At 46.3% G+C, this 27,777-nt stretch overlaps 2 protein-coding genes across 4 annotated transcripts in view; one reads left to right on the top strand and one right to left on the bottom strand.

The window, feature by feature from the left end:
- Positions 1-27,777, top strand: part of COMTD1 (catechol-O-methyltransferase domain containing 1) — a 581,650-nt gene that overhangs the window by 46,073 nt on the left and 507,800 nt on the right. The window lies entirely within an intron of this gene.
- On the bottom strand, positions 107-26,909 carry SAMD8 (sterile alpha motif domain containing 8). 3 transcript variants are annotated; one of them, XM_081329826.1, is made up of 7 exons: positions 26,775-26,879; positions 23,664-23,762; positions 13,269-13,865; positions 5,283-5,378; positions 4,503-4,620; positions 3,087-3,237; positions 107-2,023 (listed from the first exon to the last, which is right to left on the bottom strand). In XM_081329826.1, the coding sequence occupies exons 3-7, from the start codon at positions 13,850-13,852 to the stop codon at positions 1,719-1,721; spliced, it is 1,254 nt and encodes a 417-aa protein (XP_081185952.1). In that variant the 5' UTR covers positions 13,853-13,865; positions 23,664-23,762; positions 26,775-26,879; the 3' UTR covers positions 107-1,718. The 3 variants fall into 3 exon arrangements, with proteins under 3 accessions (XP_081185952.1, XP_081185950.1, XP_081185951.1); XM_081329824.1 differs by lacking the exon at positions 23,664-23,762 and having other exon boundaries at positions 26,775-26,909; XM_081329825.1 differs by lacking the exon at positions 23,664-23,762 and having other exon boundaries at positions 13,269-13,862; positions 26,775-26,888.

Below are 27,777 nucleotides of genomic sequence, written 5' to 3'. Positions count from 1 at the left end.
AATTTTAAAAAAAATCCAGTTGCGAACAACTTGGGAATACTCCATTTGTAGAATGGAAGTGGCAAACCTTGCATTCCAGATTTCAAATCACCAGTACTCTTCCCCCCCCCCCAAAAGGCTGAGCTCCTTTTAATCCACAAAACCACCTCCCGTTTTTAGGCTGTGCGGACTCCCAACTTTAAACTGAGCAGATGGTTTAAAAGATCAAGAATGAAACCGGGTAGCTTTTATGAAAGGCAGGTTTCAGAGAGGGGCAAAAAAAAGAGAGAGGGGGTGGTCAGGAGCTCGAGTGCCGAATGCTCAGCTTGTTTTCTTACTTTCGGCCATCGGTCTGTTCATCAAAAAAAAAAGTGACAGTGACTGAAGCCACCAAACTTCCATCGTTTAACCTGCACCAATAAGCATCTCAGAAGTTTCTCGAGGAGCTAATTAAATTTCAACTTCTGCCACCGTCAGATGCCTTTGAAGGCTGCCAGCCAAGGGGAGGGGGAAACGGGCTTCTATGCCAAGCTGCTCTGCATTCGCCCTGTGCTTCAAGCAAACCCCGTGAAGACGCCCCCATTCATCCTTTATTCAATGCGACATTATTAGCTTGCCTCCCAATTTAACAGGATTACTACCCTAACATCAACGTTTTAAAAAGCATGCACAGATTTAAATAAGTGTTTTAATACTGCCCTGAAAGAGTTGTGGCACAAAAATCTCAATCAATCTCATTTCTAATATATTTCTTACCGGTTTAATGAAATGTAAACACTCAGGACCTCTGAATGACACAACGGCATCACTTTGTTCATCTTAAGTCAGCCAAGCCTGTTCAGAGTTTCTTGTTTCATTCACCAGAAACACCAATCTCGCCCCTTTTATTAATACAGGGTATGTTTTTCATACTGAAGGCTTTGGAACTTGTGTCCCCGGGTGAATGTTCCCCAACTCATTTATTTGCTAAAATAAATATTGAGAGGCAATTACTGAATGGCTATGACATTTTTGTCAGTATGAGTATGTGTCCAAGCTACGACAGGTGTCCTTGCACATCACATTTACGCCTTACATAGTTACGCGTGGAGGCGCCCCACCAGAGCCCGGCCTGCAATGCGATATTGCTTTTCACAAGCAATCTGTGCAAGGCAGTTCAATCGCCATCTTGTTTGCCATTTTTCATGTTCAAACATACTTTTCAACGGCAGGACATAAGCAGCTGTTAGATTGCTACTATTAGTCCCATCCGGATTGTAAGCCTTGCCTTTGAACTGTGTGTCTACCATTCAAAGTGGTTAATAAGTCTTAATTCACACCAAAGTCAAGGGCCACTTATAGGGTGCAAACCAGAATTTGTCAATAGCTATTTATGTTTACCCACCATGTGCAAACAGGCCCCAAAGCTGCTCAGATAATACCTGGATCTGAAGTTATTCCTGCAGCAAAGATCCATTTAAGATCCTCCCAACAAGAAAGCTGTTAAGATTTGCTGAACCCGCCGTTTTAACCTTACCACAACCATGCAGAACTTCATTACAGCTTAACAACTTTGCCTGAATATTTAAAAAAAATATGGCAATGTCTTCTCGGCCCCCTCTGAACCTTTATAAGCCAGGAGAGGGTGAACAAGGCCGGAGGAGATGCTGTGGGGGAGAACAATCCTTCCTGCCCAGCATTTCTTGAAGGTGGTTAGTTGCAAGTACTTCATAGAGATGCGAATTAAAGTGGAATATTCTTTAGCCAATTAACCTCTTCAGTATGGTCGGCTTTGAAAAGGGCCAGCAATATTCATTGGGAACCGTGCCGTTGACGTTGCACTCAAAAAAGGAGAACATGGGAAACCATATCCTGGCTCTTCGGCTCTGCTGATAGGCCCTCGTGTTGGCCAGGGTGTGATAGTACAGGAAGAGTCTCGTCGTGATGTAGAAGGCAATGAAGACGTCAATGGAGTAATGTTCGTGAGCAGCCAAAATGAAGAAGATCCCAAACAGATTCAGCACCCAAGACAACGTATGCAAAAAGTTCCAGTTTCTTGGGGTATCTAAAAGGAACACAGGAGTCAACCACCCACAACTTGGAGCGTGGCTAGAGTGGGTATGGCCTGCTGGGTGGGCGTGGCCAGCTCTACATCGTTGGCATCAAGGGTGCCTATGGGGGGACCTGGGCAGGAGTGGGACAGATCTGAGGGTCTCTGGCAGGAGGAGGGTCTCTGGGCCAGGGCCAAGGCAGTGGGGGCCGTTCCCTGTTTCCAGGATGGCTTTGCGGGCCGCATGAAACCACTTCGCAGGCCGGATCCGGCCCCCGGGCCTTGTGTTTGACATGTCTGTCTTAGCGGGAATAACAGCCAGGGGGAAGAGCAACACAGACCCCAGTGGTTGGAAATGCTTAGTAATAATGATATGCTGCCCAACGGCCATGGACTCTGGCCTTGTAATAACTTGTCTTCTGAAAATAACAAGGTCTCCGCTATATTTATCTTCCATTCTCATTCTCGTATTTTGCCTTTTCGACTGTAAGTCTAAGGCCTGGATATCTGCTTGCCTGCAGTTTATAATTTAATTTCCAGAACATCTACACAGCCACAGGCATAGCTACTTTTCATGACGCTTGCATTAAATGTCTTACAAGCAAGGGACCGGTGAAATGCAGAATTACTATGCAGATCATGAATGCGGGGGTCAGTAAAACGTTTCGAAATTATAAGGTATGTCTAAAACAAAACGGCACACACATGATGGGAACATGCGGTATTCAATAGTTCTTCTCCAATTGTGTTTATCCCAAATGAGGATCAACCACGGACACTGATAGATTCTGGCTTCTCCAGTTGAAACCTCTTTTTTTCCTCCCCCAGGGACTGAAAGCTGTCTTTCACAATTAGGCAGCCGAGAGGGGGGTGGGCTCCAGAAGCGGCCAAACCGCAGCTCCCAGCAGCTCCATCCAACAGGACTTCTCAGTGGGAGCTGGAGTTGAGCAACATCTGACATGTCTCTGTGTGATCTGCCAAGCCAGGAATGTTGCACAACACCAGAGAGGGGGAGAGGAAGGTTGTGGCAAGCTGGGTGGACAATAATCGCCTTCCATTTTTTAAATTCTCTACTTACATTCCGTGACAAAAAAGTTCAGCATGGTCAGGACAACGGTGTGGCCACTGAACATATAGTCTCCACAGGTGTGCACGCCAGTTAACGTCATGCCAAATCCACTCCAAATAGCAAAAGCTCGCTGAAGTTTTGCCCACACGTTGCCATATAGCTAGAATTAGAAGCATGCACCACATTTAAAAGGAACATGTCGAGAAGACGGGAGACCCCAGATAAATGCAGCAACCGCCCCCACCGTAAATACAGCGTCTTGCACAGGCAGTCCTCAACTTACGAGTTCACCTAAGGAGCGTTCAAACCGTTTTTCAGAGTTACGATCTTTGCAGCATCCTCATGATCACGTGGTCTGTCTGTCTGTCTGTCTGTCTGTCTCTCTCTCTCTATCTATCTATCTATCTGTCTATCTATCTATCTCTGCCTACCTACCTACCTACCCACCCTTGGCCCATATCAAAGGGCAAAGTTCCAGAAACAAATTATTACTAAAATTTGATAAAAGCAATTTAAAATGGAATTGGATAAAATACAGTCTAAAATGAAATTGGAATAGAATACAATAATTTTAAGATATAGATAAAATGTGATAAAATTATATTCCGGTGTCTCTAAGAGCCTTTGTATAAAAGGGAAGGCTCCGAAGATATGTGTTCTCTCTTCTGCTTCCTGCTGTAAGTGTGGTGTGTTGGATCCTGCTGTATTAGCACAGGTATGTATATTGTTCCTTTTGTATGATATTGTAAATAGCTTAAGATAAACCACCATTTAATATAGACCACTGTTTACTGTGTTTACTCCTGGGTTATCTCACACAATAAAACTGTGCACGCTCTGACAGAGACTGTCCAACAACCAAAGGCAATGGGGAAGCCAGATTCACTTAACAACTGTGTAACTAACATAACTGCAGCGATTCATTTAACAACTACAAGATCTGAAATGGGGCAAAACTCACTTAACAACTGTCACCCCTAGCAACAGAAATTTTGGCTTCAATTGTGGTCATAAGCTGAGGACTACCTGTGTTCGGTTCAGGTATTAGCATATGTTATGACAACAGTTAACCTAGATTGGCTTACTTTTCAACTGCCGTTCAGTCTGCACAAGAGAGTTTTATACTTTACTGGTCTGTCCCATTTTAAAGAGTTCGAAGTCCCCAAATGTAGATTATACGGGCACAACAAACCTGCAAACACTTCAACCATCATTCTCATGTTGTACAGTACTTTGCCAATACTCAAAGCTTCCACATTTTGCCAGTAAAGATCAGAGTTCATCGCTCTGTCTTCAAGATGCAAGGACTGGATCTGGGCAGAACACAGGCTAACCCTAATCTGACATATCTATAAAAAAAAATCAAAGAGCTGGCGATGACATCAAAGCTCTCTGCCCAAGATCTTGGGAGACTCGCCGACTTACCTTCCCAGAACACTGCAGGTGTTGCCCTGGCACGGACAGCGAGGTCACAAACATGGTTACACAACGTAACAAGAACACAGTTCCCATCAGGCTGCACTGTCGTCGCAAAAGGATAGATCTAGGAACAAGACTTGCTTTCAACAATTTACGAAGCTTGTGGAACGACAATTTGCCCTCCCTGACTTCGCCAGGATTGTCACCTCAGGTTGTTCCGGAGGGATCCCCTCTGCGTCTCCCTCGTGAAGAATGCAGTGGGCTATCAGGGATCTGAACAGTCTTTTCTAGAAATGTATTTAACTGAACTCATCTTTGTATCCAAGCCTTTGGCTTTGTCTGTGTTGCACAATTTCTCTGAATTGACTTGCTAGGGCTGTGTGAGTGCACCCTCCCACAGCAGCTCTTTAAAACAGCCGCATCTTCCCTGCAATTGTCCTCTGCTGTTAAAAGGTGATCCCATGAAAAATAAATACTTGGTTTAAGGACTCTCATTCGACTACAAACCTGGGGAAATCCCCGTTATGCTTTTTGAAGGACTAGCTGTATTTCCTGGGCATAACGAGCGATCAGCAAGGTTTGCCCTCGCAGGCGCCAATTTTGTGAGGACGGTTAAAGCAGCCGTGAATGCTGGATGATTTCTTTGGTGGAAGCAACTGCTGGCCTTCACGACCAATAGTAAAACTGTGTCCTGTTCCCTGTTTTTCTGGAATTTGCGCTGGAGAGCAGAAAAGCTCGCCGTGTCTTTCGTGTGGAAGCAGCGGACTGTTTCGGGGGCTGGCCTACCTGTGCTTGTGAAGGAGAAGGACCAGCAGCCAGATGTAGCAGAGGATCACTCCGCACACTTCGGTCATGGCGAAAGCCCAGGGTATCCTCGGCACACTTTGAGGAGAGAAGAGAGAAGCCGCCACGGCGTTAATCTCCGGCCTGAACCTAGCCTTCCTGAGGGAGCCTCCCGCCTGTTCTGTATCAGCCTGCTACCGGCCCTGCAGAAAAGGCAACCCCTTTACAAACGGCAAGAGGCTGGAATTACGCCTGCCAAATTTATAGCTACAAAAACAAACAAGACACGAACCAAGAAACAGGAGCTTTGAAACACTATCCGAGCGGTTGCCTTCAGCAAACCAGCCCTCCCCACACATTCCCCTTATATAGAGTTCAGGGCGTGGCTTCTCTCTGCCTCCTTCCGAGAAGCCCCATTGCCTTCCTCTGTTTACTCCTAATTGACTGCCTCCTGCGTCGGGCGTCCTTGAACAGGGCCAGCTGTGGGTCATCTTCATCCACACTGTCAGGCTCACACAGCTGGGTCTCCGTGGTGACCAAGTGGGAGGGGCCTGGCTGAGGGCTCTCATCAGCAAGATCTTCAACCCCCTCAGCAAGGTCTTCAACACCCCCCTCCTCCTCTGAGTCGTCCGACCCAACTGCCGAACCCACAGGCTGACCCTGAATCACAACACCGCCCCACTCCTTTTGGCAGGAGGGGCAGGCTGCGGACTTCCAGGTGGGGGAGGACAGGAGACGGGCCTTTCCCGCCCTCTGGAGCCTTGTGACCCTCGAGGTGAGATCTGCCCCCCACCCTGCCAGCCTTCGAAAACAGCCCCGAGGCCTGGCTCTGCTGACTGGCCTGGGGCCTCGATAGAGGCCTTGGAGAAAAAAAATGGACAGCCCCTTGCCCGGAATGGACTAGGGTCAGGGGTTGGGCTAGAAGACCTCTGAGGGCCCTTCCAACGCCGATGTTCTCAGCTGCAGGTGGTTAACGGGCGAGGAAAAGAAGATCCCACCCGCCACCCCACCGAGTTCTGATTTCCAACTTATTTAAACTCTTGTTCGTTTTCATCGTAAATTTCTTTACATGGTTTAATGTTTCTGTTTTTTGCTTTGGTGTGATTGTCAGCCTTGCAGATTCTCCTGCCAGTGAGATGGACAGCAAATAAAATTAATAAATAAACAACGCGAACCATGTCAAAGTCTTTTTGACTTCAGCTTAAATGGGAGATGTAAAAACTGCTCAGAAACTGTGTTAGCACGACAACTGCACGGCACATTCTTGCGAGGCAGACCGATGGAGTAGTAGGGTTGGCCTTCAAACACAGCGCAGCAAAGGCAACTTGTAGTTTGCAAAGAGCATCAATCACCAGCGAGAAGCCGCACAGAATTACTTTCTGCTTAAACTCAGGCAACCACAATATATAAAGCAGGGGAGTGGTCTAGTTGAGGGGTAGACAACAGACAAGTGCGTCTTCAGTTAAAGGGACACTTTGATTTATTAACTGAAAAAGGAGTGTGACGCAAGATGAGTGACAGCTGAGCAACTGGAGAAAGGCAGCCAGCGGGATTCCTTCCATTGTTCAATTGCAAATACAAGGGAGAATAAAGAAGGGCGATGATGCAATCTTTTCTTGACTTGTACAAGGAGCGGTTGACTTTTTGAGGCAAGTGTTTGGGGAGAAAATTGGGGAGCCCGGTCCCCCAGTGGAACTGACTTTGGGCATGAAGTAGGGATGCCCTTTTGGCATTATCTCTGTCTTCATAGGCAAACCCCAGTCCAGAGGGGTTGAATGAGAGTCAGTACTGACTCATGGAGTAATCCTGTTCCCCATCTGCCTATATTTAGAAATCTGCTTCCTACTCTCTTAATCTCCCTCCCTTTCTTCTCTCTCTCTCTCTCTCTCTTTTATTCTCTATTCTGTATCATCTCTCTCTCATTGTTTCTTCTAGTCATTGTTTCTTCTAGAAAGCAGAAGATGTAAGGAACAGACTTCTCCACAAAACAGGAAGAAGATTTAAGCCTGCCTTAATCAGATCCTTCTTCCTGTCAGCTCGGCTTTCACTGACCAAGACTCAGGCATTACCCAAAATGAATTATGACTAAGTCGGCACTTAGTAAGCAAATTTGGAAAGAGGCATCAGCTAGGAGGGACCCAAGAGAGAGAGAGAGAAAAAAACATATTTAAGAACTAAAGATTAAATCAAACTAATGACAGAGAAAGACAGGAGACTGGAATCCAGCTGAAGACTTAATTAATATGATACCAGTATAACTATATCCTTGGAATACAGCTGAAGACTTAATATGATATTAATATAATTATTTCCTTTTAACGTTGAATAAACTGAAAGCGAACGCCTCCTGTGAAATAATTCTCCAAGAATAGGAAAATCTTAAATCTTAAATAATCTTAAAATCACAAAAATTTTGACCTTTGTTGTTCTGGTAAAATACATTTTTAAAAGCTTAAAAATGATCAGACGGTTGCCTCCAGCACCCCAGGTTTAGCATGGAACTCATAAGAACGTGATCCCTGAATTTAGGAGATTTTTATCTTTGCTTCTTTGCCCACTTGAAAATACGAACCACCAAGTTATTCAGGCAAAGCATAAAGCATTTATTAAAGGGGGGTCTTTTTACAGAAACGGAAGGATACATTCTGTCTACGTCAGGGGTCCTCAAACTTGGCCCTTTTATGACTTGTGGACTTCAACTCCCAGAATTCCTCAGCCAGGGATGCCTGGCTGAGGAATTCTGGGAGTTGAAGTCCACAAATCATAAAAGGGCCGAGTTTGAAGACTCCTGGTCTACGTTAAGAGCTCGGTAAGCAATTGCATGTGAAGTTTGAACAATAGAAAACATTGATTCTAAAACATTCCACAAGTGACAAATTTATGGGCCACCTTATTTTTTCCCAAGCTGGGTGTTTATCTTTCTGGGAAATTGGTAGTGTCCTCGGGGACTTTCAGAATAAATGTGTGGTTGTTGAGAAGGCGGGTTCTCGCAAAACCAAAAGAAATCGGCCTTGGCTAAAAGGAAAACATGTTTTCTTAGAAACAGAGAGTCCTGAACTACCAAGTTGAAAGGGGGACTGGCACCTTTTTAAAATGCTAATTGTGAAGCCTAAAACCTGAGGCAACAAAACTGGGTGTCAGGACCCACCCCAAACCATGTCTTAGGAAGACAAAATTCTTGGAGTCAAATCTATTCCAAAAAGAATCTTTACTATGACATGCTTGGTTGTAGGAAAAGAGACAGGACTTAATATTATCCCATGAAGTAAACCCTTATAAAGAGTTCCTGGTTTAACCCCCCTTAAACCCATTTGGTCAGTCCCCCATCCTTTCTCTCGTATCATCCATCTCATGGGAAAAAGGAACTTAGGACCCTTCATGTTTATTGCTGTCTTCCGTGACAAAAGCCAGATGCTAGCCCCCCCTTTTGTTTCCCCAGTTCAAAAGGCTTCTCCTTTCCTTTGAAATGCCTAATACCGGTTCAATACACATCTATCCTCTTCTCTTCAGGAGATGGCAGAATCCATGGAATAATGTTTGAAACATTCCATTTATGAATATGATATAAATTGATTCTGACACTGGGTGTGAGAAGGGTGGGAATCTGGAGCAGATCTTGACTTAAACTCAAAAGGGTCCCATTTTTAAATACAAGAAAAAAGGGGGGGAAGCCCCATGTTTTTTTTAAATGCAACAACTAAACACCTCCCTCTTCCTGCAATATCCCCAGATGTCTCACTCCTTAATAGGCCAATACAGAAAGTGAATCAGTTGAGAAACAGCCTATAGAATGAAAGTTTTGCGTTCCTGATGCTTCCTTTTGCTATTAAAAAAAAAGGAGAGATTTCCAAGGCTATTTTAGAGATGGCTGCTTTGTGTGTGTCCGTCTGTCTCCTTAGTAAATTCTAGAACAGGGGTCTTCAAACTTGGCCCTTTTATGGACTTCAACTCCCAGAATTCCTCAGCCAGGCACGCTAGCTGAGGAATTCTGGGAGTTGAAGTCCACAAGTCATAAAAGGGCCAAGTTTGAAGACCCCTGTTTTTAGAAGAATCTAGTCTGATTTGTAGACTACATGCATTTTTTGAGGGGGGGGGAAACGATAAAGCGCTATTTTGGAACTTTGGAGAGAACTTTATAAAAATGGGTAATTTGAATTTATATTTTCACAGAAAGCGGAAACCGCTGTTAATGGAGATCTAGCACAGCCTTGTGAGGTACAGTAAGGAAAAAGAGAGGGATGCACACCGTTTCATTTATTTTGGTCCTTGAAATATTGATTAGAGATATAAGACAAGGTTAGAGAATTCTGGGAGTAAGGATAAGAGAAAGTTTCAAGGACTTTTGCCGCCCGGTTTGGTGTTGGTTTTGGAAGATCCTTAAAAGGGAATTGAAACATTAATGGGAAAACTAAAAGAATTTGGTTCATTGGGTTTTAAGATCAACAAACAGGAAATGAAGATGTTAACAAAAGAAGTGATGAAAATGGGTTTTAAGATTCAGACGAAAGTAAAATACTTGGATATCCCTATGGCAAAGATGTATGTTATTTCAAAATAATTATGCTAAGACATGGAATGAAGTTTAAAAGATATGTTAAGATGGGGAGGAACTACAATTGTCACTGCTGGGGAGAATTTCTGTAATAAAAATGAATGTCCTGCCAAAAATGTTTTTGTTTCAGACAATGCCTATTTTCACAATGGATGCATCATTTAAACAAAAGGATGTATCTAAATTTGGGGGGGGGGGAGGAGAGGAAACCCCAAGTTAAATATAAGGTGTTAGGGGGTGGAAAGAGGATGGGCTGGCCGAGGAATTCTGGGAGTTGAAGTCCACAAGTCATAAAAGGGCCGAGTTCGAAGGCCCCTGGATTAGAGAATGGAGCAAAATCCTTTTGATGTTAAGGCTTAAACCAAGATTAATTATCTGATCTTATCTATTCGAGCATTATAATGGCCACGGATTCTTTTGTGGTCAACAAACATTCAGCCTTGTCTTCAAAGTCTTTTGCAATCATTCTCTGGAAAGCAAGCGTGGGAAGGGGGGACTATGACCTTAGCACACGAGCCCGCAATCCAGCAGCCACATGCCTCTCGGTTACTACAGGTCATAGAGCCGGGGTGTGGCCCTTCTTGCCTTGTTTGCTGGTTAGAGTCTTTGCAGAAGTTCCCTGTTGCCTGAAAGCCTAGAACACGATCTGGCACTCGACAAGTCATCTTTCGGCTTTTCTTAAATGCAGAGCCAGGATGAAAACAAGGCCTAAATTCAATGATCTGGGTGGTCCCAGTTAACATTCAGACCCGGTACGGCTCATCTGGTTTGTCCTTAGCTCAGCCTTGTTTGCTGGCCTGTGTGTGTGAAGGAGCCCAGTGTCCGCTGAGCTTGAAGGGGAGCGGAGAATGGCAGGGGAAAGCACAAAGCAACAAGGACACGCTAAGAAATGGCCTTTGTTCACGGAGCTGCAGGACGGCCCGGTTCCCAAATGAAATCAAACTGGAGAATTATATTTTTTTTTAAAAAAAATGCAAGCACTATAATGCAATCGTTGTGAGTCGGTTAGACAGGAATCAGTCAAACCTGCGGTCGTTATTTTTGTCGCTGTTCGCGTTTTAAAAAAATAAACTGAACTCTGAATTGTTTCAGGGTGCAATAAATTTGATAAATTTGGGTTTGTTTTTGTTTTTTTTAGCTTCCCCGGGATGCAATAAGCACCGTGTCTCCCCCAAAATAAGACTAGGTCTTATATTAATTTTTGCCCCAAAAGATGCATTAGGGCTTATTTTCCAGTTAGGGTTTATATCCGGGGAAATACGGTACTAAATGCGTCGGTCTGGCTGATGATCTTAACCGGGGAAATACGGTATTAAGATACAGCATCCATTTTATTGCGGGTGTTATTTTATTTTATTTATTTTATTTTAATCCCACTTATATCCCGCCCTTCTCCGAAGACTCAGGGCGGCTTACAATTTAAAGCACAAATCAGTGTTAACAATTCTGCTACCACTGCTGATCAATGATATTATCGCTACACAGGCAGTCCTCGGCATACGACTACAATCCAGCCCAAATTTCTGTTGTTAAGTGAGTTTGCCCCATTTTACGACTTTTCTTGCCACAGTTGTTAAGTGAATCACTGCAGTTGTTAAATTACTCACTTCCCCCACTGACTTTGCTGGTCAGCAGGGCGCAAAAAGGGGGGTCACGTGACCCCACCACCCCCACCGGGACACTGAAACCGTCGTAAATATGAGTCAATGACCAAGCATCTGAATTTCGACCCTGCGTCCCTGGGGATGCTACAATGGCCGTAAGTGCGGAAACTGGTCCTCATTTTTTCCTGTGCCGTTGTAACTTTGAACGGTCGGTAAATGAACCGTTGTTAAGTCGAGGACTCCCCGTACCGTACTGTGAGCGAGATGGGTGCTTTCTAAATTAAATGCAAATCAAAATAAATACCCTGTTTTGCGTGGTGCTTGGGATTCACTGGCAGACTTGCATGATTTATGACTTCTGGAGCGAATTCAGAGAGGCCGAATCCTCACCCACTTTAAAACTCCCTGCCGGCCTTGGAAATCCCTCACCCCCGGCATCCCTGGGGCAGCCCCACCAGGGCTGAGCTCCCGTGACGTAACCTCCAAGTGAGGAGGCGGCTTCTTCTGTCAACAACCGGCCTGCCTGGGATTGGAAGGCTGCTCCCAACCAGGCTGCCTGTCCAAGGACGACCGGGCTGACCGCAGAGAGGTCAAGAAGACCCGCTCAGAGCCAGCCGGTTGCCCCTCCCCACCCAGCCCCGGCGTTGGACAGCAGCAACAACCAACATTGGTTTGGTCTGGGGCCGGGATTTAATCGAAGGCTCAGAACTGGAACAAATATTTATTTTATTTTAATTCCATTTATATCCCGCCCTTCTCCGAAGACTCAGGGCGGCTTACAAGCTTAGCAGTAGCCTTCATTCTATGTATATGCCTGCTTATTAGGGCTTTCACACACACACCCCAAGCGGCATTATTACAAAGTTAGCTTAATTGCCCCCAACAATCTGGGTCCTCATTTTACCTACCTGGGAAGGAGGGAAGGCTGAGTCAACCTTGAGCCTGGTGGGACTCGAACCTGCACTAATTGCAGGCAGCTGGTGTTACTTAAGGAGGCATTAGCCCACTGCTCCACCAAGGCTAATATGATTTAGGGATATCTGCCTCGCCCCAGGCAAATTAAAAACCTGGTCTGAATTTCCCCAGAATCCGTACTTCACACAAATGCAGTTTACAACACTAGAATTTAATTATTTGTTAAACTTATATGCTGCCCGTCTCACTGTAGGAGGGAGCTGGGTCGTAGGCAGCCTCAAAGTCGCCGGATTTGGGGACCCCTGGCCTAAAACCTGCAGCCGCTTGTTATCTGGAGCATTTTGTGCTGAGGTCAGTCCCAAAGGGACTTCAGCTAAGAGCATCCGGCCGTTCAAGATTTCTGATTCAACGGCAACAGCAATCAAGACACCCCAGCACCGATGAGGTTACCTAGCTGGGTAATGAAATGGCTGCGGGACCGCCGAGCTCCCCACAACCCAGATAGGACACAAGCCACTTTAGCAATCACACATTACGATGTGGTGGAGCTAAGCCAGTTGTTTCTCAACCTGGACAGCTTTTAAGATGCGTGGACGTCTGTTCCCAAAAATTCCTGAAGTTCTACTCCAAAAAGCACAGCTGCATTCGCGTAAACAAACAAACCGGATTTAGTAACGGTTTCCCCTTAGATTCATGGGCCTAGACCTTCTTTGCAGGTGGCTTCTCCACAGCAAGACCCCGCATTTAAGAGGACACAAGCTATTCACTCCCCGTTCATTTGTATACGAAAAGTTTGCGCACGCAATCAGCTTCCTGGGGGGGGGGGGGAAAGCGGGCAACTCAGCCCTGCTGACCAATAACGCCGCCCATTCAATTCTACTCGAAACGGGCCCCTTTCGCCCTCTGCGGCGTCCTTACCTGTCCAGGAATATGTCCGGCAGGGGTGGGTAGGTCTGCATGTCGGGCACTCGCTCGTGCACAATGACCATGACGAAGGAGGTGAAGCCAAAGACAATGAAGACGTAGATGCAGCTCAGGGCCGTCTTCCAGTATTCGGGGTTCAGCCTCCTGGGAGAGTGTTTGGTCTTCCCGTTGGTGTACTGATACTGCTCGGCGCTCAGCTCGCTGACCGGCTCACAGTCATCGCAGTCCCGCTGCACTTCGCCGTTGCAAAACCACTCTCTGCCTTGGACGCAGCCGATCACGGGGGGCAGGGAGCCCAGGGGGCTCTCGCTGCTGTAGCCCAGCTCATCCAAAAGGTCCAGGTGATGCTTCTGCAGTTTGCGGATGGACAGCATCAGACGCTTGATGTCCCCCAGAACCTTGATTTCCAAGGGCGGCGACCGCAAGTCGTATTCCGTCAGGGTCAAGAGGGCGATGCCGTCCAGCCGGTGCTTATCGCACAGAGCGTCCACATACTCACAAAAGCCTTCTTCCTTCAGCCACGTGGCCACGTGTCTGGCGGACCAGCGCTGGATGCAAAGGGAGCCGTTGTCTTCCATTTTTCTCTCCCTGCTGACAAAAAAAAAAGGAACGAGAAAAATATCATAACAAGAACATACACAGGATAGTCCAGGGGACTGGCACCGCTGGGGTGTGGCATGCCGCAAATCAGGACGCGCAAACAAGCGAAGCCCCAACCACAGGACGCGGGTAACACGTGAAACCACGTCCCTCCCTCCCGTCCACGGAAAAATCTCTCTCCACGGAACCGGTCCCTGGTGGGGTAGTCAATTTTCGTAGACATAAATACACCTAGAATGTCTAAAATCTCACTTTTCTATAAAATCACGAATCTGATCCTCCTTCGTAAACCTCTTAATAAGTTCTACTTAAACAAGCCAACCTAGATAATCCTTTTCAAATGTACTTTGGGACAGCCGTCAGCACAAAATTGCCAAGCCCTGCTGGCTGAGGAATTCTGGGAGCTGAAGCCCAGAGTGTCTTAAAAGTTCCCAGGTTTGGAGACCCCCTGCTCCAGGCAATGCCCGGGTGACATCGCGAGATCCGCATCCCCCGTTACACCAAAACGAAGCAGCAAACACTAAGATTTGAATGCCTCAATCAACTTGCAGCCCCAAGAATGATAAAGAAGAAAACAGAGACACACCACGGAACTATTCTCCTCTAGACCTCTTCATAAATAGTAGTTTGCTGAAGTGTTAATTCGCCAACTGTCCTTAATTCCCAGAAAGTTCAATTAAAATTTCAATTGCAAATTCTCCAAAAGAATGGCAACGCAACAGATGCTGCCAGAAAAGGAGGAAAGAAATATTTGAAAAATGTGCAACACATACTGGTAATAAGGGTGGCAATATTGCTAATCAAGCATCCACGAAGAGGGCAAAGGTCACTAGTGGCCCTGCGTACTTGGAGAAAGTCCACAGTAAATATCAAAGAACGGACAGGCAGAAGGATCAAAGGAGCAAGAGAGGGAGGAAGAATGTTTTCTGAATTTTTCCAGAGGATTTTTTTTTAAAAAAAAGAACACTAGCAGTGTATTTCTTTAATTTATGTTCCTCTTTTCCGTATGAACAAGTAAATTATTAAGTGCCCCAAAGAATGAATAAAACTTTGCAATTTTTGGTAGGAAAGGCACAGGGCTTAATGGCATTAATAACCTGTACAACAAGACATGCAGGAGGGGTCAATTTCTTAGGCTAGCGAGCAGATGCTATTCTATTTTCTATCCCATTTAATTCAATTCTCTTCTCTTCTATATTAAATTTCATTCTTCTGTTCTATTATATATTCCATTTCGTTATTCTATTCTATTCTATTCTATTCTATTCTATTCTGTATTATCAAGCAAGCGTGCCGATCCATGCTACTCAATCCCGCCCTCCCCTTTTGCTCCAGCGAAACCTGGGTCACAGCCTCACAAAAAAACCCTTGATCGCTGTCAAACTCCCGGCGTACCTGACTTTATTCATGTTAATTTAATTGAAACACGTTAAGGGGAGGCTACAGGCTATAAAGAAAATGACTGGTCCCAACTCTTTAAAGCACCCGTATCTTTTAGTGAGGGTCACTCAACATTGGATTACCTTAAGGAGTTACAAATATGTGCTAAGTTCACCCCTCGGTCTGAACGGAATCCGAAGCACTGCGTAGCCAAGACCAGGGGTAGCCAGCCTTGGCGCTTTTATGACTCGTGGACTTCAACTCCCAGAATTCCTAAGCCAGCGTAGTTCAGCTTGGAAACCTCTCCCTTTCCCCTCAGCATGGCTGGCTCAGGAATTCTGGGAGTTGAAGTCCGCAAGTCATAAAGTGGGCTAGGCCTAGGCCAGGGGTAGGCGACCTTGGCTCTTTTATGACTCGTGGACTTCAACTCCCAGAATTCCTAAGCCAGCGTAGTTCAGCTTGGAAGCCAGCCTTGGCGCTTTTATGACTCGTGGACTTCAACTCCCAGAATTCCTAAGCCAGCGTAGCTCAGCTTGGAAACCTCTCCCTTTCCCCTCAGCATGGCTGGCTCAGGAATTCTGGGAGTTGAAGTCCACAAGTCATAAAGTGGGCTAGGCCTAGGCCAGGGGTAGGCGACCTTGGCTCTTTTATGACTCGTGGACTTCAACTCCCAGAATTCCTAAGCCAGCGTAGTTCAGCTTGGAAGCCAGCCTTGGCGCTTTTATGACTCGTGGACTTCAACTCCCAGAATTCCTAAGCCAGCGTAGCTCAGCTTGGAAACCTCTCCCTTTCCCCTCAGCATGGCTGGCTCAGGAATTCTGGGAGTTGAAGTCCACAAGTCATAAAGTGGGCTAGGCCTAGGCCAGGCGTAGGCGACCTTGGCTCTTTTATGTCTCGTGGACTTCAACTCCCAGAATTCCTAAGCCAGCGTAGTTCAGCTTGGAAACCTCTCCCTTTCCCCTCAGCATGGCTGGCTCAGGAATTCTGGGAGTTGAAGTCCACGAGTCAGAAAAGCGCCATGGTTGCCTACCCCTGCACTAAATGAATGCTTGTTAAGTACAGGAGATCAAGACACACGTTTTCCTATCTGTGACTCAGAAAGGCCTGCCCGGAGGGGAAAGACCGGAAAATTTTAAACACTCACCAACGGAAAAAATGCTGACCGTTTTTAAAAGTACGACTGGACTCTTCTTTCTCTGGAATATGAACTTTCCACATATTCAGCATGAATATTCAGAAATTTCCAAGGAAGGCACTGAATTGCGATAAAGTAATTAATCCCTAAGGGACGCGGTGGCTCAGTGGGTTAGGACGCTGAGCTTGTCGATCAGAAGGTCGGCAGTTTGGTGGGTCGAATCCCGAGTGCCGCGTAGCAGGGTGAGCGCCTGTTACTCGTCCCAGCTTCTGCCAACCTAGCAGTTCAAAAGCACGTCAAAATGCAAGTAGAAAAATAGGGACCACTACGGTGGGAAGGTAACAGCGTTCCGTGCGCCTTTGGCGTCTAGTCATGCCGGCCACATGACCACGGAGACGTCCTCGGACAAGCGCTGGCTCTTCGGCTTTGAAACGGAGATGAGCACCAGCCCCTAGAGTCGGAAACGACTAGCACGCACGTGCGGGGGAACCTTTACCTTTACCTTTAATTAATCCCTTCTCAACGTGCCCGTCATTCTCTGACAGCAATCAAAGTTGTACCAAGCGCAGGGCAATCAACAAGCTTCCCAGGAAAAGTTCTAAATTTGTTTTTAATCGCAGAAACATACGGCCCAAAGATTGACTCCCATAATGGTACAAGTTGATTTCTTATTTAAATTGTGTGTAGGTTGTTTTGTTTTGTTTTTCCTGAAGGGTTTTCTAGCTGGGGGCTGTTGTTTCCCCCCCCCCCTGATGATGATTGCGAGTGCAGGAACACAACTGGTCCTCAGGAGTCAACCTCAGCTGATGTTGAAGTGATTGTCTCGGAGTCTTAGTAGACAATCACTTCAATATGAGCCAGCCGTATGCTGCAGCTGCCAAAAAAGCCAACACAGTGCTAGGCTGCATTAACAGAGGGATAGAATCAAGATCAAGTGAAGTACTAATACCACTTTACAATGCTTTGGTAAGGCCACACCTGGAATACTGCATCCAGTTTTGGTCACCACGATGTAAAAAAGATGTCGAGACTCTAGAAAGGGTACAGAGAAGAGCAACCAAGATGATTAGGGGGCTGGAGGCTAAAACATATAGGGAACGGTTGCTGGAATTGGGTATGTGTAGTTTAATGAAGAGAAGGGTGAGGGGTGACATGATAGCAGTGTTCCAATATCTCAGGGGCTACCACAAAGAAGAGGGAGTCAAGCTATTCTCCAAAGCACCTGAAAGCAGGACAAGAAGCAACGGATGGAAACTAGTCAAGGAGAGAAGCAACCTAGAACTAAGGAGAAACTTCCTGACAGTTAGAACGATTAACCAGGGGAACAACCTGCCTCCAGAAGTGGTGAATGCTCCAACACTGGAGGTTTTTAAGAAGAGACTGGACAGCCATTTGCCTGAAATGGTATAGGGTTTCCTGCCTGAGCAGGGGGTTGGACTAGATGACCTCCAAGGTCCCTTCCAACTTTATATTATTATTATTATTATTATTATTATTATTATTATTATTATTATTATTATTATTATTATTATTATTATTATTATTTCTCTATAAAAACGTCAACCAGTTCAACCTACTCTAGGATGTTTCCTTCTCCAAAACTCCCTAGAATTTACGCCTTTCTTGCAGTCCTGCTTAACAACTGGCATGTAGATCAGGTTCTGCAACCAGAAACCTGTGTGATGATAGCAAAGGGCAGGTGAGTCACTAATTTGTGTATTCCATGGGGTAGCAGGTATAAATGGTAAAACGAGAAAAGGTGAGGGCGTAGCAGCAATTTTACCTGCCTTTGGGAGGTTCATAAAAGGATATAAATATACCAAAGTGATGTTTCCAGGTTAAGCCCTAATAAGGTCAGGCTGACTTTTATTTGGCATGGTGCAGGTCGGATTCTTAAAGACAAGTTTGTTGGGGGCGGGAATCAAAGCAACAAACCACATTATATTCTCCACTGTGTAATTATCTTAAATGTAAAAAAATAATAATCTCGACACCATCTTGAATTTTAATAATGGGTTCTGTGCAGTTTCCTTGGCAGCTTTACAAAAGTCGCTTGGCATTGCTTCCCCCCCCCCCCGCAACTGAGCCTCTCTATGTATTTAATACGGGCCAGATAATACAGGGAGGACATCCTGTGCAAAGTTGCCCAAGACTTGGCAACCTTGAGAATGGCTGAGAGATACAGCTGAAAGTTACGGAATTGCGCTGGTAGAGAGATCCAACCAAAGCGAAGGATCAACCGTCTTTCTTGCAATAAGGAGATCCAGCAGCAAACAGGGTTTCAGAAATGGAAGCCATACATGAGGTTTATATCACATTATTTATTTATTTTTTATTTTTATTTTAATTCCATTTATATCCCGCCCTTCTCCGAAGACTCAGGGCGGCTTACAAGCTTAGCAGTAGCCTTCATTCTATGTATATGCCTGCTTATTAGGGCTTTCACACACACACACCCCAAGCGGCATTTTTACAAAGTCAGCTTAATTGCCCCCAACAATCTGGGTCCTCATTTTACCTAACTGGGAAGGATGGAAGGCTGAGTCAACCTTGAGCCTGGTGGGATGCGAACCTGCACTAATTGAAATAAGAAGGCTTGTGTGGGATGATGTGGGTACAAAAGGTTGGCCAGGATTGACACTGAATTCAGATGGCACAAAGATGAAGTTATGGGAGGCTGAATAAGAGTTTCTCGCTCTTCAAAATGTGCCCCAGAAGGCTGAAACTTCTCCTGAAACCTGAAGAGTAGAAGTCATAGACAACCATCCTACTTTCCTTCCTACTGTTGGACTAGCTCACAGGTCTGCAACCCGCGGCTCCGGAGACGCATGCGGCTCTTTCAGCCATCTCCTGCGGCTCCTAGTCCTCTGCCATGTGCAGTCCAAAAAAAAAAAAAAAGTGGGACTAAAAAATTTCAACCAATCAATTCAAATATGCAGGGTAGGTGCATATCTCGCCTTGGCTCCACTCTTCAGTCAAACCCTGTTCTGCGCATGCACGCATGTACACGCATGTGCATGCATTTTTTGTGGTTCCCAGTTTTTCCTTTTGTGAGGCAACCGGTTCCAAGTGGCTCTTTCACTGTTTCAGGTTGCTGACCCCTGGACTCTGCTGAAGGTACTTTGCAGCTACCCATAATCAGGAACTATGCCCCACCGGTGATCCTCCCGAGGTGTCTTTCTCTGTAAACAACACTCGGTAATTACTGAAGACTTTTGGAAAGAAATGTGAGCTGAGAAGACTTCAGAAATGTCAAAATCAGCTTTTCTCAGTGCTGCAAAAAGCTGGTTCTTCTAGTCATAGCATCACAGCTCTTTTGAAGGAAAGGCCTTCAAGCAAGACATTAAAAATGAATAGGTACATTCTCTCTCTATTTTAGAAGTTCTGTCCCGTCATTGGGTAGTTCTGCTAATTAAAGGTGTTCGACCCTTTCTGTCTTCCAAGGGGGAGAAAAAAAAACACTAACACATCTACAGTGAGAGATCCAAACAGCCTCAAAAAAGGTATACATACATGCATACATGTGTATATTTACAAGTATCCCTTGACTTACAACCAACTGAAAAAGAGGTTTTGGGACCCAGATTCAAAGTTTCAATGGTTGGGCCTCTCCTGTAGTCACATGACTGCGTCGAGTTTTGGTCACCACATTACAAAAAAGATGTTGAGACTTTGGAAAAAGTACAGAGAAGAGCAACTAAGATGATTAAAGGCCTGGAGACTAAAACATATGAAGAAGAACGATTGCAGCATTTGGGAATGGCCAGTCTAGAGAAAAGAAGACATGACAGCAGTGTCTCAATATCTGAGGGGCTGCCCCAAAGAAGAGGCAGTCAAGCTATTCTCCAAAGCGCCTGAAGGCAGGACAAGAAACAATGGATGGAAACTAGTCAAGGAGAGAAGCAACCTGGAATTAAGGAGAAACTTCCTCACAGTGAGGACCATTAACCAGTGGAATGGTCTGCCTTCAGAAGTTGTGGGTGCTCCAACCCTGGAGGTTCTTTAAGAAGAAACTGGGCAGTGTGATGACTCCCCAGGACTTTCCCCAGATACCTCTCCAGATGTCAGCTCGGAGGAGGATGAACCCATTCCAGGCACATCAGGAGGGCAGTTATCGATGGCTCCAAGCAGCCGTCCAGAGGGATTTGGCTGAAGCACAGCTGCAGCAGGACAGCCCTGAGGCTTCAGGTGGGGAAAGCAGGCATCTGCAGCCAGCCAGGGATGAGGAAGAGGAACTGCCTGATGCACCTGATCTGAGAACACGTAGAGCAGGCATGTCAAACTGCCAGCCCGCAGGCTGGATGCGTCACACCAAAACCATGCCCACCACTGCTGGCTATGCGGAAAAAGTCCCGATAGGTCACGCAACATCATGTGACATCGCGACTTTGACATGCCTGATGTAGGGCAAACGAAAGGCAGGAGCAGAAAAGGTCAGCCAGATTACTCACGAGGAGGCAGCCTCACCCTTCTTGATGGGCTGCACCAGAAGCTGGCTATTTAGCACAGCAGACAGATGGAGGCAATGCAGGGAGCAATGTGTTCATTTTCTTGCTGTGTTTTCTTGCCTGGAGCTTCGGATCGTGCCTCTTCAGCTGTGGCCTTGCCTTTGCCTGTGGCCTTACCATGTCTTGAGCTGGTGCCAGCATAGGGAATTGCTGGGGAACACCAACGGAGGCTCAGAAGGGTCTTTAATCTTGACAGCTTTAAGACTTGTGGACCAACTCCCAGAATTCCTCAGCCAGCAAATTCTGGGAGTTGAAGTCCACAAGTCATGAATGAATGAACCTTTACTGTCAAAGTACAACATTTGTACAGTGAGATTGGCTGAGCCTGAGTCATAAAAGGGCCAAGTTTGAAGACCCCCCTGCTTTAAATCAAGGCAGTGTATACAGGTAGTCCTCAATTTACGGCCACAATTGAGCCCAAAATTTCTGTTTCTAAACAAACGTCTCTTAAGTGAATGTTGTCCCATTTCATGTCTTGCCACTGTTCTTAAGGGAATCGCTGCAGTTCTTAAGTTAGTGACAAAACTGTTTAGTGAATCCAGCTTCCTCACTGACTTTGCTTGTCGCAAAAGGGGATCACATGACCCCCAGGACACTGGACCATCATAAATACGAGTCAGTTGCCAAGTGTCTGATTTTTGATCATGTGACCCTGGGGATGCCACAATGGCCGACTGAAAAACAGTCATAAGTCATATTTTTCAGTGCCGTAACTTTGAACGGTCATTAAATGAATTGTCATAAGTCACGGACCAGTTGTATTTTGTACACAGTTCATCTTCAAAATTAGCAATGAAATCAGAAAGGGATTTTTGCCGACCGAATGTGATAGGTATAGAAATGTTTGTACTGCTTAGGGTTCACGTTAAAACAGGAAAGCAAATTTAGTTATTTCTTAAAAGGGGAAGTTACATCATGTAACCTTGCGGATATACAGCATGGAATGGATGCACACAGGTCATAGGATTAGCCTTGTAACATTAATCTAAATTTAAGCTAATAAGGATTAGGTTAAAGATAGGAAAAGTAACTAATAGCAGGCATCTTAAGAACAAGCTCTGTTCCTAATTCTGTCTTTCCCCAAAATTTGTACGTAAGTCGCAACTCATACTTACTAAAAAAAAGCTGGACAGTGTTGTCTTTCCTCAAACCGATGGGCCATTGAAGCCACCCAATGCTTTTCCTGAACCGCTGAAAACAGGCTACGTATTAAAAACACGCGCCCTGAGCGTCCCAAAGGTGTTTTCCAAAAGTCAAGTTTTGTTTTTGTGTTTTGAAAATGTTTCATTTCTCATCTAAGAAGCTTCTTCAGTTCCTGAATTGAATGGAAGAAGCTTCTTGGATGAGAAGCGAAACGTCTTCTAGGAAGAAAAAAACAAAAAACCAAGTCAGTCCACTAGCCTTTTGGAAAAGAAGCTTTGGGACAGCGACGACCTGGATGACGGAGTGGACAGGCACCTTGAGGGGTTCCTGAAAGCATCAGACGGCTCCAGCGCTTCCTGGAAGGAGAACACCATCCACCATTTTTTAGGAATAGTTCGTATCTAGGCTGACAACTAACGGAGGATTGCCTGGATCTGCAACCGAAACATTCAAGCAATGTGATTTTAATAAAGAAAACATCCCTTATGGCGTCTGCCCCCTCCTTTTAGGAAGGAAAAAAAAAAGTTTCAATGTTAGGGGGACTCATAGATAGATGGGGAACTCATCAAATTTGCAGACGACACCAAGCTGGCAGGAATAGCCAATACTCCAGAAGATAGGCTTAAGATACAGAAGGATCTGGACAGACTCGAACACTGGGCACTATCTAACAAAATAAAATTCAATGGTGAAAAAAGTAAGGTTCTACATTTAGGCAGGAAAAATCAAATGCATAGGTATAGTTTAGGTGGTACCTTGCTCAATAGTAGTAACTGTGAGAGGGATCTCGGAGTCCTAGTGGACAATCACTTCAATATGAGCCAGCAGTGTGCTGCAGCTGCCAAAAAAGCCAACACAGTGCTAGGCTGCATTAACAGAGGGATAGAATCAAGATCAAGTGAAGTACTAATACCACTTTACAATGCTTTGGTAAGGCCACACCTGGAATACTGCATCCAGTTTTGGTCACCACGATGTAAAAAAGATGTCGAGACTCTAGAAAGGGTACAGAGAAGAGCAGCAAAGATGATTAGGGGGCTGGAGGCTAAAACATATAGGGAACGGTTGCTGGAATTGGGTATGTGTAGTTTAATGAAGAGAAGGGTGAGGGGTGACATGATAGCAGTGCTCCAATATCTCAGGGGCTGCCCCAAAGAAGAGGGAGTCAAGCTGTTCTCCAAAGCACCTGAGAGCAGGACAAGAAGCAACGGATGGAAACTAGTCAAGGAGAGAAGCAACCTAGAACTAAGGAGAAACTTCCTGACAGTTAGAACAATTAACCAGTGGAACAACCTGCCTCCAGAGGTGGTGAATGCTCCAACACTGGAGGTTTTTAAGAAGAGACTGGACAGCCATTTGCCTGAAATGGTATAGGGTTTCCTGCCTGAGCAGGGGGTTGGACTAGATGACCTCCATTGTCCCTTCCAACTTTATATTATTATTATTATTATAACCTTCGGGCATCAACGGCCTTGCAACTGTACTGCGCGCAGTGCCATATGGCAATCCACGGAATCCATCCAACCGTCAAAACAAACAAGCTAGCACAATCTTGTGAAGCCACAGACAAAAACAACAACCCTCCAAAGCTGTTTACTAGCAACGGGGAGCAGAGATTCGCACCTTCCTTGATTTCAAACAGCAGAGTAAAAAAAACAAATCTCTTCCACCCATGCAGCTTTTAACTCGCGGCAAGCGAGCTGCCCTAGTCTGGCAAGGAATCTGCAATTGGAAAGTCAACAACAAATAATTCAGAGTGAATTCAAACAGGCAATTGAACAGACAAATCCTCTAAAATATGCATTGATTGTTTCAAGTAATCACAGGTTTACTGCCTGGCCAATTCCAAAATGATTATCCCTACTAAATATTTATTGGGCAACATTAAGTACAGTATATCAAAGAGATATAGGATCTACGCAGCTCATTAAAGCCACGGTAGAAGATAGGAATCACCAACAATTTCCGTGATACTAACCAAAACCTCAAATCAAATAATGGAGAAAGAAACGAAGGCTAAGAAAAGTAAATAAAAATCCAGAGGAAGTTAAAAGAGTTAAAGGCTTTTATCTCTGCCCCCCCCCCCCAGTATAAAGAGAGCTCTTACACAGCATTGTTTTTTGGTAGTATTTAAAGCACTTACATCCAAATTGATCTAATGTGACTGAACAAAAATAGCATTACTACTTTATTTCTCTAGATTATTAGTAGCCACAGTCCTGACATGATAGGTGTATATTGTAAAACTTCCCTTAATAATTTCCTTTATGAACCCATCAAAAGTTCCACAGGGCAAACTGACTCCCCTTACTGGGTACTTGAGTCTGTCAATATTCTAACAACTTTTTAAGTAAAATTAGTCTTTTGAAACCCATGTCTACAATCAAGGAACAAACGTCACCATGGAAAAAATGGTGAAATTTCCTAACCTTGCACAAACCCACAAGTCCTCTTTTTTTTAAAAAAAGAGCCTTCAACCCAAAGCACATTTTAGACTTTAAAATAATAATAATAATAATAATAAACCCACATAACTGTCAGATTCTAATTTTGGTTGGAGAAATACCACAGCCAAGTAGCTTTTCGCTTAAGAGAGCAGGAAGGAGGAATTAGAAAGCAACAAATGCTCTTTAACGTTTATCAAGTTTGCAACCTGTGACTACTCAAAAGGCCCAACAAGTTCAATCAGATTCCTCTTGTTGCCTTTCTAAGGCGTGCAGAACAAAACCTTTACTGAGTTTAATAGCCCGGGTGTCCGGTTAATTCTGTACGGCTCTCCCCTGCGTGCATACAGGATCTCCCCCCATGCACAGGGAAATCCTGTTTTTCCTAGGCTCCCTCCCCCCCTCCCCAACTTCCACCTGGCCCGTGTCCGGATCCCTCCGCTGTACGTCTTCACCTATGGGGAGGCTGATCTCACCAGGGCTTGATGATCATCTGTCACTGAGTAAAAATACGCACACCCTGCTTGGCCATGATCTATGCCAGGGCAGCGGAGGGCACACTCCAGAAAAAGGGCCCAGTTGAGGACCTGGGAGATTAAAGGGGTGGGTGGGTGGCTGGGGAGGGAAGCCAGGGGGGGGTCTCTGATTCCCTGGGGGGGGGAAAGCTATGCTGAGGAGGGGGGGACGTCAGGGTCACGGGGTCCCCGCTTGGAGGGGGGAGCATCTATCTATCTATCTATCTATCTATCTATCTATCTATCTATCTATCTATCTATCTATCTATCTATCTATCTATCTCGTCAGGGTCACGGGGTCCCCGCTTGGAGGGGGGAGCATTTATCTATCTATCTATCTATCTATCTATCTATCTATCTATCTATCTATCTATCTATCTATCTATCTATCTATCTATCTATCTATCTATCTATCTCGTCAGGGTCACGGGGTCCCCGCTTGGAGGGGGGAGCATCTATCTATCTATCTATCTATCTATCTATCTATCTATCTATCTATCTATCTATCTATCTATCTATCTATCTATCTCGTCAGGGTCACGGGGTCCCCGCTTGGAGGGGGGAGCATCTATCTATCTATCTATCTATCTATCTATCTATCTATCTATCTATCTATCTATCTATCTATCTATCTATCTATCTATCTATCTATCTCGTCAGGGTCACGGGGTCCCCGCTTGGAGGGGGGAGCATCTATCTATCTATCTATCTATCTATCTATCTATCTATCTATCTATCTATCTATCTATCTATCTATCTCGTCAGGGTCACGGGGTCCCCGCTTGGAGGGGGGAGCATCTATCTATCTTTCTATCTATCTATCTATCTATCTATCTATCTATCTATCTATCTATCTATCTATCTATCTATCTATCTATCTATCTATCTATCTCGTCAGGGTCACGGGGTCCCCACTTGGAGGGGGGAGCATCTATCTATCTATCTATCTATCTATCTATCTATCTATCTATCTATCTATCTATCTATCTATCTATCTATCTATCTATCTATTTATTATATTTTTATACCGCCCTTCTCCCGAAGGGCTCAGGGCAATACATATTAAAAAAACAGAATACAAAAGTTAAAAAAAAACCACCACGATGAAATACAATGCCCAAATTTAAAGATTTGAAACAATAACGAAAAACAGATTCAAACCCCAACCCTAAGGTTGACCCTCCCCGGGAGGGGGGGTGTCTCCCAGTGGGGCGCCCGGGGAGGGGGGGGAAGGGTGTCTCCCCTTGGCTTAGGGACCTCTAGAGGGCATCTAGTCTGCCCACCCTGGGCCTGGCCCGCCCCCAGGGTGGAGAAGGGCCTGGGGCTGCTCTGCTCTTTGGGGAGGGCGACTTCCCCCGGCGGGGGAGGAGAAGCCCCCCCCATCCCAGGCTTAGGGACCTCTAGAGGGCATCTAGTCTGCCCACCCTGGGCCTGGCCCGCCCCCCCACCCCCGCAGGGTGGAGAAGGGCCAGGGGCTGCTCTGCTCTTTGGGGAGAGCGACTTCCCCCGGCGGGGGAGGAGAAGCCCCCCCATCCCAGGCTTAGGGACCTCTAGAGGGCATCTAGTCTGCCCACCCTGGGCCTGGCCCGCCCCCAGGGTGGAGAAGGGCCGGGGGCTGCTCTGCTCTTTGGGGAGGGCGACTTCACCCGGCGGGGGAGGAGGGGAGGAGCCCCCTCCCCCGATCCCACGCCCGGCGCCCCCCTAAGCCAGGTCGGGGGCGCCCCCTCCCCTCCCCTCCCCTCCCCTCCCCTCCCGGCCAGCCCTGCCCCGCTCACCCCGCTACGCAGCCTGGGCGGCCGGGGCCCGCGCCGAGGGGCCTGCTCTCCCGCGCCGCCGCGCCCGCCCCATCCCACGCAGAGCCCGGAGAGGCGGCGGCGGCGATGCTGGGCGCCTCCAGCCGGCCTGGAGGGAGGGCGGGGCGGAGGGCGGGGCCAGCCGCCCCGCCCCTTAGCGTGGCGGAAGGGGCCAGGTGGGCGGAGCGGAAGGGGCGGGGTCTCCTCGGCCGGAGAGGCCGCCAGGCTTCGGCTGTGGGCGTGGCCGCGGGAAGGAGGAGGGGGGGGAGGAGGAAGGGAAGGCCCGGAGTCGCCCCGCCCACCCAGGAGGCCTTCCTCCGCCTCCACCCTGCCCCCCCGCCGAGCCGAATGGGCGGGGCGGCCTCCTGGCCGCTCAGGCATTCTGGGAGTTGAAGTCCCCGCGTCATAAAAGAGCCAAGGTTGCCTACCCCCTGGTTTTTTTTAAACCAAGGCTCTTCAAACTGGACAACTTGCTGGCTGAGGAATTCTGGGAGTTGAAGTCCCCGAGTCATAAAAGAGCCAAGGTTGCCTCCCCCCTGGTTTTGTAAACCAAGGCTCTTCAAACTGGACAACTTGCTGGCTGAGGAATTCTGGGAGTTGAAGTCCCCGAGTCATAAAAGAGCCAAGGTTGCCTACCCCCTGGTTTTGTAAACCAAGGCTCTTCAAACTGGACAACTTGCTGGCTGAGGAATTCTGGGAGTTGAAGTCCCCGAGTCATAAAAGAGCCAAGGTTGCCTCCCCCCTGGTTTTGTAAACCAAGGCTCTTCAAACTGGACAACTTGCTGGCTGAGGAATTCTGGGAGTTGAAGTCCCCGAGTCATAAAAGAGCCAAGGTTGCCTACCCCCTGGTTTTGTAAACCAAGGCTCTTCAAACTGGACAACTTGCTGGCTGAGGAATTCTGGGAGTTGAAGTCCCCGAGTCATAAAAGAGCCAAGGTTGCCTACCCCCTGGTTTTGTAAACCAAGGCTCTTCAAACTGGACAAC

The sequence above is a fragment of the Vipera berus genome, assembly GCF_964194415.1.
Source record: "Vipera berus genome assembly, chromosome: 5".
In the NCBI taxonomy this organism is placed as follows: Eukaryota; Metazoa; Chordata; class Lepidosauria; order Squamata; family Viperidae; genus Vipera; species Vipera berus.
The sequence above is the reverse complement of the archived record's forward strand: the minus strand, read 5'-3'. Positions and strand labels throughout refer to the sequence as shown.

What these genes read in the sequence shown, in the direction of transcription:
- SAMD8 (XM_081329824.1), bottom strand. Translation starts at nt 13,852, where the DNA reads ATGGAAGACAACGGCTCCCTTTGCATCCAGCGCTGGTCCGCCAGACAC. An exon ending in CTTCTCCTTCACAAGCACAG is followed by an intron (nt 4,621 to 5,282) that starts GTAGGCCAGCCC and finishes TCTTGTTCCTAG; the next exon opens with ATCTATCCTTTTGCGACGAC. An exon ending in GAACTTTTTTGTCACGGAAT is followed by an intron (nt 2,024 to 3,086) that starts GTAAGTAGAGAA and finishes TGTTCCTTTTAG; the next exon opens with ATACCCCAAGAAACTGGAAC.